The following is a 14303-nucleotide window of genomic DNA, read 5'->3' as shown; positions in this document are numbered from 1 at the left end:
TACTGATGGAAGTCATGGTATTACTATCTACTGTGTCAATGTCATAACTCCACACACACACCTCTCTCAGGTGAAGTGGGAGGGCGGCCCCCATCCCCAGTCCAGTGTGGGCTTCTCTGTGAGTGACAGCCGCATCGCCACGGTGACCGAGACAGGATTGGTCCGTGGAGTGGCAGTGGGCATGGTCAAACTAAGAGGGGCATTGCAGACCGTCACTCAGGACACCGGAGCTCTGCCTACCTTTGCACACACACACACGCACGCACGCACGCACGCACGCACGCACGCACGCACGCACTCACACACTCACACACACACACACACACACACACACACACACACACACACACACACACACACACACACACACACACACACACACACACACACACACACACACACACACACACACACACACACACCACCACTACCTTGTTCATAGGTAACTAACCACACAACCACTACCTTATTCATAGGTAACTAACCACATCACCACTACCTTATTCATAGGTAACTAACCACATCACCACTACCTTATACATAGGTAACTATAACCCCACCACCACTACCTTATTCATAGGTAACTAACCACATCACCACTACCTTATACATAGGTAACTAACCACATCACCACTACCTTATACATAGGTAACTATCTAACCACTCTTCACCACTACCTTATTCATAGGTAACTAACCACTCCACCTTGTTCATAGGTAACTAACCACATCACCACTACCTTATACATAGGTAACTAACCACTCCACCTTGTTCATAGGTAACTTACCACACAACCACTACCTTGTTCATAGGTAACTAACCACACCACCACTACCTTATTCATAGGTAACTAACCACACCACCACTACCTTGTTCATAGGTAACTAACCACACCACCACTACCTTATTCATAGGTAACTAACCACATCACCACTACCTTATTCATAGGTAACTAACCACACCACCACTACCTTATTCATAGGTAACTAACCACATCACCACTACCTTATTCATAGGTAACTAACCACACAACCACTACCTTGTTCATAGGTAACTAACCACACAACCACTACCTTGTTCATAGGTAACTAACCACACCACCACGACCTTATTCATAGGTAACTAACCACATCACCACTACCTTATACATAGGTAACTATCTAACCACTCTTCACCACTACCTTATACATAGGTAACTAACCACACCACCACTACCTTATTCATAGGTAACTAACCACATCACCACTACCTTATACATAGGTAACTATCTAACCACTCTTCACCACTACCTTATACATAGGTAACTAACCACACCACCACTACCTTGTTCATAGGTAACTAACCACATCACCACTACCTTGTTCATAGGTAGGTAACTAACCATAACTAACCATACCACCACACTCGTCTTAGGAAGGGTTGTGTCTAAGCTGGTGTGTGTTCTCCAGTGGAATGCAGCAGTCTTAGGAAGGGTTGTGTCTAAACTGGTGTGTTCTCCAGTGGAATGCAGCAGTCTTAGGAAGGGTTGTGTCTAAGCTGGTGTGTTCTCCAGTGGAATGCAGCAGTCTTAGGAAGGGTTGTGTCTAAACTGGTGTGTTCTCCAGTGTAATGCAGCAGTCTTAGGAAGGGTTGTGTCTAAGCTGGTGTGTTCTCCAGTGGAATGCAGCAGTCTTAGGAAGGGTTGTGTCTAAACTGGTGTGTTCTCCAGTGGAATGCAGCAGTCTTAGGAAGGGTTGTGTCTAAGCTGGTGTGTTCTCCAGTGGAATGCAGCAGTCTTAGGAAGGGTTGTGTCTAAGCTGGTGTGTGTTCTCCAGTGGAATGCAGCAGTCTTAGGAAGAGTTGTGTCTAAGCTGGTGTGTGTTCTCCAGTGGAATGCAGCAGTCTTAGGAAGAGTTGTGTCTAAGCTGGTGTGTGTTCTCCAGTGGAATGCAGCAGTCTTAGGAAGGGTTGTGTCTAAGCTGGTGTGTGTTCTCCAGTGGAATGCAGCAGTCTTAGGAAGAGTTGTGTCTAAGCTGGTGTGTGTTCTCCAGTGGAATGCAGCAGTCTTAGGAAGGGTTGTGTCTAAACTGGTGTTGTTCTCCAGTGGAATGCAGCAGTCTTAGGAAGGGTTGTGTCTAAGCTGGTGTGTGTTCTCCAGTGGAATGCAGCAGTCTTAGGAAGAGTTGTGTCTAAGCTGGTGTGTGTTCTCCAGTGGAATGCAGCAGTCTTAGGAAGGGTTGTGTCTAAGCTGGTGTGTGTTCTCCAGTGGAATGCAGCAGTCTTAGGAAGGGTTGTGTCTAAACTGGTGTGTGTTCTCCAGTGGAATGCAGCAGTCTTAGGAAGAGTTGTGTCTAAGATGGTGTGTGTTCTCCAGTGGAATGCAGCAGTCTTAGGAAGAGTTGTGTCTAAGATGGTGTGTGTTCTCCAGTGGAATGCAGCAGTCTTAGGAAGGGTTGTGTCTAAGCTGGTGTTTGTTCTCCAGTGGAATGCAGCAGTCTTAGGAAGAGTTGTGTCTAAGCTGGTGTGTGTTCTCCAGTGGAATGCAGCAGTCTTAGGAAGGGTTGTGTCTAAACTGGTGTGTGTTCTCCAGTGGAATGCAGCAGTCTTAGGAAGGGTTGTGTCTAAGCTGGTGTGTGTTCTCCAGTGGAATGCAGCAGTCTTAGGAAGGGTTGTGTCTAAGCTGGTGTGTGTTCTCCAGTGGAATGCAGCAGTCTTAGGAAGGGTTGTGTCTAAGCTGGTGTGTGTTCTCCAGTGGAATGCAGCAGTCTTAGGAAGGGTTGTGTCTAAACTGGTATGTGTTCTCCAGTGGAATGCAGCAGTCTTAGGAAGGGTTGTGTCTAAGCTGGTGTGTGTTCTCCAGTGGAATGCAGCAGTCTTAGGAAGAGTTGTGTCTAAGCTGGTGTGTGTTCTCCAGTGGAATGCAGCAGTCTTAGGAAGGGTTGTGTCTAAGCTGGTGTGTGTTCTCCAGTGGAATGCAGCAGTCTTAGGAAGGGTTGTGTCTAAACTGGTGTGTGTTCTCCAGTGGAATGCAGCAGTCTTAGGAAGAGTTGTGTCTAAGATGGTGTGTGTTCTCCAGTGGAATGCAGCAGTCTTAGGAAGAGTTGTGTCTAAGATGGTGTGTGTTCTCCAGTGGAATGCAGCAGTCTTAGGAAGAGTTGTGTCTAAGATGGTGTGTGTTCTCCAGTGGAATGCAGCAGTCTTAGGAAGGGTTGTGTCTAAGCTGGTGTTTGTTCTCCAGTGGAATGCAGCAGTCTTAGGAAGAGTTGTGTCTAAGCTGGTGTGTGTTCTCCAGTGGAATGCAGCAGTCTTAGGAAGGGTTGTGTCTAAACTGGTGTGTGTTCTCCAGTGGAATGCAGCAGTCTTAGGAAGGGTTGTGTCTAAGCTGGTGTGTGTTCTCCAGTGGAATGCAGCAGTCTTAGGAAGGGTTGTGTCTAAGCTGGTGTGTGTTCTCCAGTGGAATGCAGCAGTCTTAGGAAGGGTTGTGTCTAAACTGGTGTGTGTTCTCCAGTGGAATGCAGCAGTCTTAGGAAGGGTTGTGTCTAAGCTGGTGTGTGTTCTCCAGTGGAATGCAGCAGTCTTAGGAAGAGTTGTGTCTAAGCTGGTGTGTGTTCTCCAGTGGAATGCAGCAGTCTTAGGAAGGGTTGTGTCTAAGCTGGTGTGTGTTCTCCAGTGGAATGCAGCAGTCTTAGGAAGGGTTGTGTCTAAACTGGTGTGTGTTCTCCAGTGGAATGCAGCAGTCTTAGGAAGAGTTGTGTCTAAGATGGTGTGTGTTCTCCAGTGGAATGCAGCAGTCTTAGGAAGAGTTGTGTCTAAGCTGGTGTGTGTTCTCCAGTGGAATGCAGCAGTCTTAGGAAGGGTTGTGTCTAAGCTGGTGTGTGTTCTCCAGTGGAATGCAGCAGTCTTAGGAAGGGTTGTGTCTAAGCTGGTGTGTGTTCTCCAGTGGAATGCAGCAGTCTTAGGAAGGGTTGTGTCTAAGCTGGTGTGTGTTCTCCAGTGGAATGCAGCAGTCTTAGGAAGGGTTGTGTCTAAACTGGTGTGTGTTCTCCAGTGGAATGCAGCAGTCTTAGGAAGAGTTGTGTCTAAGATGGTGTGTGTTCTCCAGTGGAATGCAGCAGTCTTAGGAAGGGTTGTGTCTAAGCTGGTGTTTGTTCTCCAGTGGAATGCAGCAGTCTTAGGAAGAGTTGTGTCTAAGCTGGTGTGTGTTCTCCAGTGGAATGCAGCAGTCTTAGGAAGGGTTGTGTCTAAACTGGTGTGTGTTCTCCAGTGGAATGCAGCAGTCTTAGGAAGGGTTGTGTCTAAGCTGGTGTGTGTTCTCCAGTGGAATGCAGCAGTCTTAGGAAGGGTTGTGTCTAAGCTGGTGTGTGTTCTCCAGTGGAATGCAGCAGTCTTAGGAAGGGTTGTGTCTAAGCTGGTGTGTGTTCTCCAGTGGAATGCAGCAGTCTTAGGAAGGGTTGTGTCTAAGCTGGTGTGTGTTCTCCAGTGGAATGCAGCAGTCTTAGGAAGAGTTGTGTCTAAGCTGGTGTGTGTTCTCCAGTGGAATGCAGCAGTCTTAGGAAGGGTTGTGTCTAAGCTGGTGTGTGTTCTCCAGTGGAATGCAGCAGTCTTAGGAATGGTTGTGTCTAAACTGGTGTGTGTTCTCCAGTGGAATGCAGCAGTCTTAGGAAGAGTTGTGTCTAAGATGGTGTGTGTTCTCCAGTGGAATGCAGCAGTCTTAGGAAGAGTTGTGTCTAAGCTGGTGTGTGTTCTCCAGTGGAATGCAGCAGTCTTAGGAAGGGTTGTGTCTAAGCTGGTGTGTGTTCTCCAGTGGAATGCAGCAGTCTTAGGAAGGGTTGTGTCTAAACTTGTGTGTGTTCTCCAGTGGAATGCAGCAGTCTTAGGAAGGGTTGTGTCTAAGCTGGTGTGTGTTCTCCAGTGGAATGCAGCAGTCTTAGGAAGAGTTGTGTCTAAGCTGGTGTGTGTTCTCCAGTGGAATGCAGCAGTCTTAGGAAGGGTTGTGTCTAAGCTGGTGTGTGTTCTCCAGTGGAATGCAGCAGTCTTAGGAAGGGTTGTGTCTAAACTGGTGTGTGTTCTCCAGTGGAATGCAGCAGTCTTAGGAAGAGTTGTGTCTAAGATGGTGTGTGTTCTCCAGTGGAATGCAGCAGTCTTAGGAAGAGTTGTGTCTAAGCTGGTGTGTGTTCTCCAGTGGAATGCAGCAGTCTTAGGAAGGGTTGTGTCTAAGCTGGTGTGTGTTCTCCAGTGGAATGCAGCAGTCTTAGGAAGGGTTGTGTCTAAACTGGTGTGTGTTCTCCAGTGGAATGCAGCAGTCTTAGGAAGGGTTGTGTCTAAGCTGGTGTGTGTTCTCCAGTGGAATGCAGCAGTCTTAGGAAGAGTTGTGTCTAAGCTGGTGTGTGTTCTCCAGTGGAATGCAGCAGTCTTAGGAAGGGTTGTGTCTAAGCTGGTGTGTGTTCTCCAGTGGAATGCAGCAGTCTTAGGAAGGGTTGTGTCTAAACTGGTGTGTGTTCTCCAGTGGAATGCAGCAGTCTTATGAAGAGTTGTGTCTAAGCTGGTGTGTGTTCTCCAGTGGAATGCAGCAGTCTTAGGAAGGGTTGTGTCTAAACTGGTGTGTGTTCTCCAGTGGAATGCAGCAGTCTTAGGAAGGGTTGTGTCTAAGCTGGTGTGTGTTCTCCAGTGGAATGCAGCAGTCTTAGGAAGAGTTGTGTCTAAGCTGGTGTGTGTTCTCCAGTGGAATGCAGCAGTCTTAGGAAGGGTTGTGTCTAAGCTGGTGTGTGTTGTCCAGTGGAATGCAGCAGTCTTAGGAAGGGTTGTGTCTAAACTGGTGTGTGTTTTCCAGTGGAATGCAGCAGTCTTAGGAAGAGTTGTGTCTAAGATGGTGTGTGTTCTCCAGTGGAATGCAGCAGTCTTAGGAAGAGTTGTGTCTAAGATGGTGTGTGTTCTCCAGTGGAATGCAGCAGTCTTAGGAAGGGTTGTGTCTAAGCTGGTGTTTGTTCTCCAGTGGAATGCAGCAGTCTTAGGAAGAGTTGTGTCTAAGCTGGTGTGTGTTCTCCAGTGGAATGCAGCAGTCTTAGGAAGGGTTGTGTCTAAACTGGTGTGTGTTCTCCAGTGGAATGCAGCAGTCTTAGGAAGGGTTGTGTCTAAGCTGGTGTGTGTTCTCCAGTGGAATGCAGCAGTCTTAGGAAGGGTTGTGTCTAAGCTGGTGTGTGTTCTCCAGTGGAATGCAGCAGTCTTAGGAAGGGTTGTGTCTAAGCTGGTGTGTGTTCTCCAGTGGAATGCAGCAGTCTTAGGAAGAGTTGTGTCTAAGCTGGTGTGTGTTCTCCAGTGGAATGCAGCAGTCTTAGGAAGGGTTGTGTCTAAACTGGTGTGTGTTCTCCAGTGGAATGCAGCAGTCTTAGGAAGGGTTGTGTCTAAGCTGGTGTGTGTTCTCCAGTGGAATGCAGCAGTCTTAGGAAGGGTTGTGTCTAAGCTGGTGTGTGTTCTCCAGTGGAATGCAGCAGTCTTAAGAAGGGTTGTGTCTAAGCTGGTGTGTGTTCTCCAGTGGAATGCAGCAGTCTTAGGAAGGGTTGTGTCTAAACTGGTGTGTGTTCTCCAGTGGAATGCAGCAGTCTTAGGAAGGGTTGTGTCTAAGCTGGTGTGTGTTCTCCAGTGGAATGCAGCAGTCTTAGGAAGAGTTGTGTCTAAGCTGGTGTGTGTTCTCCAGTGGAATGCAGCAGTCTTAGGAAGGGTTGTGTCTAAGCTGGTGTGTGTTCTCCAGTGGAATGCAGCAGTCTTAGGAAGGGTTGTGTCTAAACTGGTGTGTGTTCTCCAGTGGAATGCAGCAGTCTTAGGAAGAGTTGTGTCTAAGATGGTGTGTGTTCTCCAGTGGAATGCAGCAGTCTTAGGAAGAGTTGTGTCTAAGATGGTGTGTGTTCTCCAGTGGAATGCAGCAGTCTTAGGAAGGGTTGTGTCTAAGCTGGTGTTTGTTCTCCAGTGGAATGCAGCAGTCTTAGGAAGAGTTGTGTCTAAGCTGGTGTGTGTTCTCCAGTGGAATGCAGCAGTCTTAGGAAGGGTTGTGTCTAAACTGGTGTGTGTTCTCCAGTGGAATGCAGCAGTCTTAGGAAGGGTTGTGTCTAAGCTGGTGTGTGTTCTCCAGTGGAATGCAGCAGTCTTAGGAAGGGTTGTGTCTAAGCTGGTGTGTGTTCTCCAGTGGAATGCAGCAGTCTTAGGAAGGGTTGTGTCTAAGCTGGTGTGTGTTCTCCAGTGGAATGCAGCAGTCTTAGGAAGGGTTGTGTCTAAACTGGTGTGTGTTCTCCAGTGGAATGCAGCAGTCTTAGGAAGGGTTGTGTCTAAGCTGGTGTGTGTTCTCCAGTGGAATGCAGCAGTCTTAGGAAGAGTTGTGTCTAAGCTGGTGTGTGTTCTCCAGTGGAATGCAGCAGTCTTAGGAAGGGTTGTGTCTAAACTGGTGTGTGTTCTCCAGTGGAATGCAGCAGTCTTAGGAAGAGTTGTCTCTAAGATGGTGTGTGTTCTCCAGTGGAATGCAGCAGTCTTAGGAAGAGTTGTGTCTAAGCTGGTGTGTGTTCTCCAGTGGAATGCAGCAGTCTTAGGAAGGGTTGTGTCTAAACTGGTGTGTGTTCTCCAGTGGAATGCAGCAGTCTTAGGAAGGGTTGTGTCTAAGCTGGTGTGTGTTCTCCAGTGGAATGCAGCAGTCTTAGGAAGGGTTGTGTCTAAGCTGGTGTGTGTTCTCCAGTGGAATGCAGCAGTCTTAGGAAGGGTTGTGTCTAAACTGGTGTGTGTTCTCCAGTGGAATGCAGCAGTCTTAGGAAGGGTTGTGTCTAAGCTGGTGTGTGTTCTCCAGTGGAATGCAGCAGTCTTAGGAAGGGTTGTGTCTAAACTGGTGTGTGTTTTCCAGTGGAATGCAGCAGTCTTAGGAAGAGTTGTGTCTAAGATGGTGTGTGTTCTCCAGTGGAATCAGCAGTCTTAGGAAGAGTTGTGTCTAAGATGGTGTGTGTTCTCCAGTGGAATGCAGCAGTCTTAGGAAGGGTTGTGTCTAAGCTGGTGTTTGTTCTCCAGTGGAATGCAGCAGTCTTAGGAAGAGTTGTGTCTAAGCTGGTGTGTGTTCTCCAGTGGAATGCAGCAGTCTTAGGAAGGGTTGTGTCTAAACTGGTGTGTGTTTCCAGTGGAATGCAGCAGTCTTAGGAAGGGTTGTGTCTAAACTGGTGTGTGTTCTCCAGTGGAATGCAGCAGTCTTAGGAAGGGTTGTGTCTAAACTGGTGTGTGTTCTCCAGTGGAATGCAGCAGTCTTAGGAAGGGTTGTGTCTAAACTGGTGTGTTCTCCAGTGGAATGCAGCAGTCTTAGGAAGGGTTGTGTCTAAACTGGTGTGTTCTCCAGTGGAATGCAGCAGTCTTAGGAAGGGTTGTGTCTAAGATGGTGTGTGTTCTCCAGTGGAATGCAGCAGTCTTAGGAAGGGTTGTGTCTAAGCTGGTGTGTGTTCTCCAGTGGAATGCAGCAGTCTTAGGAAGGGTTGTGTCTAAGCTGGTGTGTTCTCCAGTGGAATGCAGCTGTTTTAGGAAGGGTTGTGTCTAAGCTGGTGTGTGTTCTCCAGTGGAATGCAGCAGTCTTAGGAAGGGTTGTGTCTAAGCTGGTGTGTGTTCTCCAGTGGAATGCAGCAGTTTTAGGAAGGGTTGTGTCTAAGCTGGTGTGTTCTCCAGTGGAATTGCAGCAGTCTTAGGAAGGGTTGTGTCTAAACTGGTGTGTTCTCCAGTGGAATGCAGCAGTCTTAGGAAGGGTTGTGTCTAAGCTGGTGTGTGTTCTCCAGTGGAATGCAGCAGTCTTAGGAAGGGTTGTGTCTAAGCTGGTGTGTTCTCCAGTGGAATGCAGCAGTCTTAGGAAGGGTTGTGTCTAAGCTGGTGTGTGTTCTCCAGTGGAATGCAGCAGTCTTAGGAAGGGTTGTGTCTAAGCTGGTGTGTGTTCTCCAGTGGAATGCAGCAGTCTTAGGAAGGGTTGTGTCTAAGCTGGTGTGTGTTCTCCAGTGGAATGCAGCAGGATGGTGCATTTCTCTCCCTGGATCAGACCCTCGTCTCCAGACACAGAAAGGATCATCCGCCGACGCAACTGGCTCTGGAGCACACGGTGACACTAACAGCCCTGTGAATGATCCATGTTGAAACCTTCCAACTAAACAATTTCCTGCCAAACGTTGTCAGTGTGTTGCGTTGGTCCATTTAAGGCTCATTCCAGAGGGACCAGTCTATGGGTTCTCTCCTCCCTTGTACTTGGATGTCCTTCTGTAGCACAGTTGGTAGAGCATGGCGCTTGTAACGCCAGGGTAGTGGGTTCGATTCCCGGGACCACCCATACGTAGAATGTATGCACACATGACTGTAAGTCGCTTTGGATAAAAGCGTCTGCTAAATGGCATATATTATTATTATTATATTAATTAAGGTCACTGATTAGTAAGTTACTGTTCTCACCTGGTTATTTAGGTCTTAATTGAAGGGGGGAAAACAGCAGACCCTAGGTCCTCCATGGAATGAGTGACACCCCTGATTTAAGAACAGGGTCTCTAGGTAGTTGTTCAGGCATAGATCTTGGACCAACATACATTCCCCACATGACACCATGTTTTATAATAATAGAGTCAAACATATTTGACACCTGGATCAAAGACAGACAAGTAAACTGGATTCTTTAAACGAAAAAACTACACTTTATTAAGAAGTGAGAGACCGGTGGAGTGGTGTTACAGTGATGTCATCATGCCAGGAGACGTTCTCTCTCTACATACACAAAGCAGAGCTCAACACCATCTTTCCTCTTCAGTTTCATCTCCACTTTTCCTCTCGCATTGTCACTTCCTGAGCAGGGTCACTGTGGGGTCAATCCCGTCTCTCGGTCCAACAAGCTCCAATGCTGAGTCTAGTGCTGTTTCCTCCTGAATGAGCATCCTGGGTGAAAAAGAAAGAGTTAGTTATGATCCCAGACAGATTTAACTTTTATTTATATGGCAGGGAGAGTAGTCAAACTACTGTTTATTGTTAAGGCCAGACTGACAGCCTAGTGGTTATTCAATTATTTAATCTAAACTGCAAGCGGATCTGCATAGCCAGGTGCTAAAATGGTTCTAATTTTTATTCTTGATGCGCTGCAACTCCCGCCTCTCCTGTCTCCTCATTGGTTTTTAGGAGCATATACCCACGTTGGTTATTGAAATATGAACTAAAGGTCCACACACCAGTCTAGTCGGTGGTGGTAATGCACTTTAAAGTTGGTTGCCAACAGACAAAGTCCACAGAAGGAGAGATGACTAGAAACTAACTAGGTTTCCCCTTTTATCTGTGGATTGTCAGAGTAGAGAACACAATTGTGTGCAACTCAAAATTGGTCAGTATTCTACAAAGATCCAGAAAAAAGGACCTTGTGCATTTCAGGTAAAATAACCCAATGCTTATCTCCCAGGACAAAAATATAAAATGCAACTATTTCAAAGATTTTACTGAATTACAGTTCATGAGGAAATCAGTCAATTTAAATGAATTCATTAGGCCCTAATCAATGGATTTCACATGACTGGGAATACAGATACGCATCTGTTGGTCTAAGATAACTTTAAAAAAATGGGTCTCAGGATCTCGACATGCTATTTCTGCGCATTCGAATTGATAAAATGCAATTGCTTTCATAGCTTATTCCTGCCCATACCGTACCCTGGGGCACTCTGTTGACTTCAGCAAACTGCTTACCCACACGACGCCATACACGTGGTCTACTGTTGTGAGGGTGATTGGATGTACTGCCAAATTCTCTTAAAATGATGCTGGAGGCAGGGTATGGTAGAGAAAAATATTCAATTCTCTGGCAACAGCTCTGATGGATATTCCTGCAGTCAGCATGCCAATTGCACACTCCCTCAATACCAGACATCTGTGGCATTGTGTTGTCTGACAAAACTGCACATTAGAGTGGCCTTTTGTCCCCAGCACAAGGGGAACCTGTGTAATAATCATGCTGGTGGATTATCTTGCCAAAGGAGAAATGCTCACTGACAGGGATATTTTATTTCAGCTCATGAAACATGGGACCAACATTTTGCATTTATATAGTTGGTTCAGAGCTTGTTTTGATATTTCAACCTGCGTGTCTTGGATTGCGTCTGGTGTGGACATACAAAACCAACATGGTCCAGTCAGCATGTTATGATATGGACAGACATTCACGAGAAACTCACTGCATGCCAATATTGTCAATCATTAATACTAGGACAATATTGACCAAATGACTGGTGATTCAGGAAACGGTATATAGCACCGCTGTCACTACGCAAACAATACAGGGAATAGGTTCCACCTGGCAACATCATATAGTGAGAAATATGTTTAACATCAAATCGCAATACACATTTTTTCGGCACTTGAATAAAGATTCACCCACCCAAGATTCACCCATTTTGAATGTTGTGTTTTTGTGCATCTCTGGGTGATGTCCTATCAATTCCCTTGGTCATTTCATGTGTATCTGAGTCATTGTCGTTCAAGCAGACAGAAATTCAGGCCGGTATGATGTAGCCCTGAGCCTCTCACTACCCTGGAAGTTAATAGGAATATGACTTCTAGATTGCAAAAGCGTCTGTCAGACATGTCAGATTTGAATACGGGCCGATGTCATAACACGAGAGGTTGTCTTCTCTCCAATGAGCCATTTATCATATTTTTGCGATTTTCTCACAACGAATGTGTAATTTAACAGGGGGTCTAACACATTCCTCCTGCGTCTGCTTCGTCAGTCCAGGGTGCATTGCATGGTGCTGCGGTGAATGTCAGACTCCACGATGAGGCACATCATCTGCAGGTTGAAAATGGTGAGATTGTAGACTAAATTGACAGTGCAGTTTGTTTAGGTGATTTCACAGCTAACTAGCAACTTCATATGCTGATATTGACTTGTGTTGTGTTTAGGTATGCTTGCGAGGCAGTTACCTTCCTAGCTAGCCTATAGAGCATTGGTGATTAGGAAGTTGACTTGAGCTACAACAGATTCCCACGTTGCTACCAACCTTACCATAACAAAATGAAACAATGGTTCACAAAACATTGTCCAGTGTTATGATGCACTGTAAATGATAGATGGAAATTCCACTCATTCCTAACTATTGATATAATATTGAGGTCCCTGGCGATTTCTAGCCCTACAAACACTGCCAACCTGAGCTGTGGTGAACACAAACCACGCCAGCTGAGCAGGTAATGGGTCACTTCAATTGGGGCTATTGAAAAGCAATACATTAAATTATTTGGGTCATGGTCAGTAAAGTATGAAAAAAACTACATTTCAACTGAAAAACAAAAGTGTTTTATTTGACATCTCATGGCATGATCCTAAAGAGTGGCAGGTCAGACTTACAACTAGAAACAGAACAGAGTATTATTTATGTATACTAGTGTGTTCTTGCAGTTAGTTATTGAAAGGAATCAGTGGAGACTCCATCCAAACAAAAGACAACCACACGGTTACTGTATGCCTTGGTTGACACCTCATTCACTCTGGAGACAATGAATGGGCAACACATAAAGGCATCAATTATGTCCAACAGTATTTCTCCATCCTGGACACTGTGTGGAAGGCTGGGTGTGTGTAATATAGTACCTTCTGTGAGGCGTGCTTTACCCCCTGTAGGTTGACACAGGACTGTGGAGCATCCGACACACAGGACGACCGTCTGGGCGTGACTGAACACTGTCGTGATCTTATAGCATCCTGTAGAGAGAACAGTTCAGACAAATTAACATTCACCTCAATGTCCTGAACGAAACCAACTCGTGTTTTCAGTCCCAACAAATCGCACACAAATGATCTTCTAATTACTGTTGTGTTCTTGCAGTTATTGAAAGGAATCAGTGGAGACTCCTTTCCAAAAAAAGACAACCACATGGTTACTGTATGCCTTGTTTGACACCTCATTCACTCTGGAGACAATGAATGGGCAACACAAAGGCAAGTCTCTACACATCCCTCTAGAAACAAGTCAGTCTCAGTAATTAATAACCACCAGACTAGATTTACATTTAAGTCATTTAGCTGACAACTTACAGAAGAACACGTACTGTTCCCCTGTGGGAATCAAACCCACAACCCTGGCATTGAAAGCACCATGCTCTACCAACCGAGCCACACAGGATCACATCAAGTTGCCATTAGCCATGCAAACTCCCCCTTTGGTGGACTGACCAGTTTTACTGAAGACAGGCAAACCAATGACTTGTCAGTTGAATATGGTACCACATCCCTAGATACTAAACCATGGTCAGTTTAGTTAACGTCATTTTTTAAATAAAGTAGTCAATTAAGAACACATTCTTATTTACAATGACGGCTGCGCCTGGTGTGAGCTGAGCCGTGGAATCACTTCTAGCTCAGCTACAGGGAGACACACTAACCTGGACATTTGACATCCATAAAATACGAGTTAGGGCTCTGTACAAGACGCTTCTTCTTGTGACTCCTCTTCTCCTCCTCTGAGGTTGGGTGCAACAGGTCCTTTGCGAGCTGTAAGAGAAACCAGAGGGTGGCCATCTTAGAAAATGCAGATGGTAAAGTCCATTTGATCATCTAGCTAGCTAACAAGTTAAACCCATGTCTATACACGAGACGTGTACATAAGTTAGTATAATCAAAAACATTTAACAAATGTTCGTTGGGTAAACGCCTGGCTAGTAACTTCAGTACTGGCTAGCCTACGCTTTTTAACGTTCTTGTTTAAAGCCTGCGTACGTCCACTATCAAACATAGGTCAAGGAATGAACATAACTAGTCAAACTGCATCGTGTACAAGCGCTGTCAAATGCTTAGAAACAATAAAACATAAAGTTAGCTAGCTAGCTAGTTACATGTCCGTCCATGCTTTCTATTGCATGTACGCCGCCATATTGCGTCAATTCAGCAGACCATAGCACGCGCTTGGCACGCAGTTTAAGATTGTACGAGCTAACCATTGCTTGAATAATCCCGAATATAAATAAATCGGAATATTTGCAAAGTTCTAATACATCGATGGATGAGGTCATGTCCCGCTCAAACAAAATTCCCAAACTGAAGCAAGGGTTGTATTGCCTGTGTGCGCACTTACTGGCATGTTGGCGAGTTTGTAGCCGTTGCCGAAAAGAAGGATCAACCGGAAGTTGATTGTTAATAAATTAACGGGGCCGATGAGCAGGGGCCGGAAGTGTTTTGTCGCCATTACGTGTCAAGGAGGCGAGGCAAAGGAGGCCATGTTTGTGAGGTCCATTCTTTCTTCCAAATCACACAGGTCAGGACACACAGAGGTTTTGTTCAGCGCCATCTATAACTAGCCTTA

The 14303-nt window shown here is 45.9% G+C and overlaps 1 protein-coding gene and 2 non-coding genes across 5 annotated transcripts; all 3 read right to left on the bottom strand.

Moving 5' to 3' along the window:
- Positions 1 to 9639: 9639 nt before the first annotated feature.
- On the bottom strand, positions 9640 to 14222 carry LOC118380675 (40S ribosomal protein S27-like). Of its 3 annotated transcripts, XR_004824916.2 has the most exons (5): positions 14076 to 14222; positions 13387 to 13495; positions 12596 to 12706; positions 11709 to 11794; positions 9640 to 9900 (listed from the first exon to the last, which is right to left on the bottom strand). XR_004824916.2 is itself a non-coding variant. In XM_035767653.2 (4 exons), the coding sequence occupies exons 1-4, from the start codon at positions 14184 to 14186 to the stop codon at positions 9872 to 9874; spliced, it is 360 nt and encodes a 119-aa protein (XP_035623546.1). In that variant the 5' UTR covers positions 14187 to 14222; the 3' UTR covers positions 9640 to 9871. The 3 variants fall into 3 exon arrangements, 2 of the variants coding, with proteins under 2 accessions (XP_035623546.1, XP_035623548.1); XM_035767653.2 differs by lacking the exon at positions 11709 to 11794; XM_035767655.1 differs by lacking the exons at positions 11709 to 11794; positions 14076 to 14222 and adding an exon at positions 13939 to 14028.
- LOC118380679 (small nucleolar RNA SNORA13) lies at positions 12385 to 12525 on the bottom strand. Its single transcript, XR_004824918.1, has one exon. It is a non-coding gene; the product is annotated as a small nucleolar RNA SNORA13 (small nucleolar RNA).
- LOC118380678 (small nucleolar RNA SNORA13) lies at positions 12812 to 12946 on the bottom strand. The gene has a single exon (XR_004824917.1). It is a non-coding gene; the product is annotated as a small nucleolar RNA SNORA13 (small nucleolar RNA).
- Positions 14223 to 14303: the final 81 nt, after the last annotated feature.

Source organism: Oncorhynchus keta, unplaced genomic scaffold, assembly GCF_023373465.1.
Source record: "Oncorhynchus keta strain PuntledgeMale-10-30-2019 unplaced genomic scaffold, Oket_V2 Un_scaffold_1315_pilon_pilon, whole genome shotgun sequence".
Lineage (NCBI taxonomy): Eukaryota > Metazoa > Chordata > Actinopteri > Salmoniformes > Salmonidae > Oncorhynchus > Oncorhynchus keta.
This window is presented reverse-complemented; position numbering and strand designations above follow the sequence as displayed.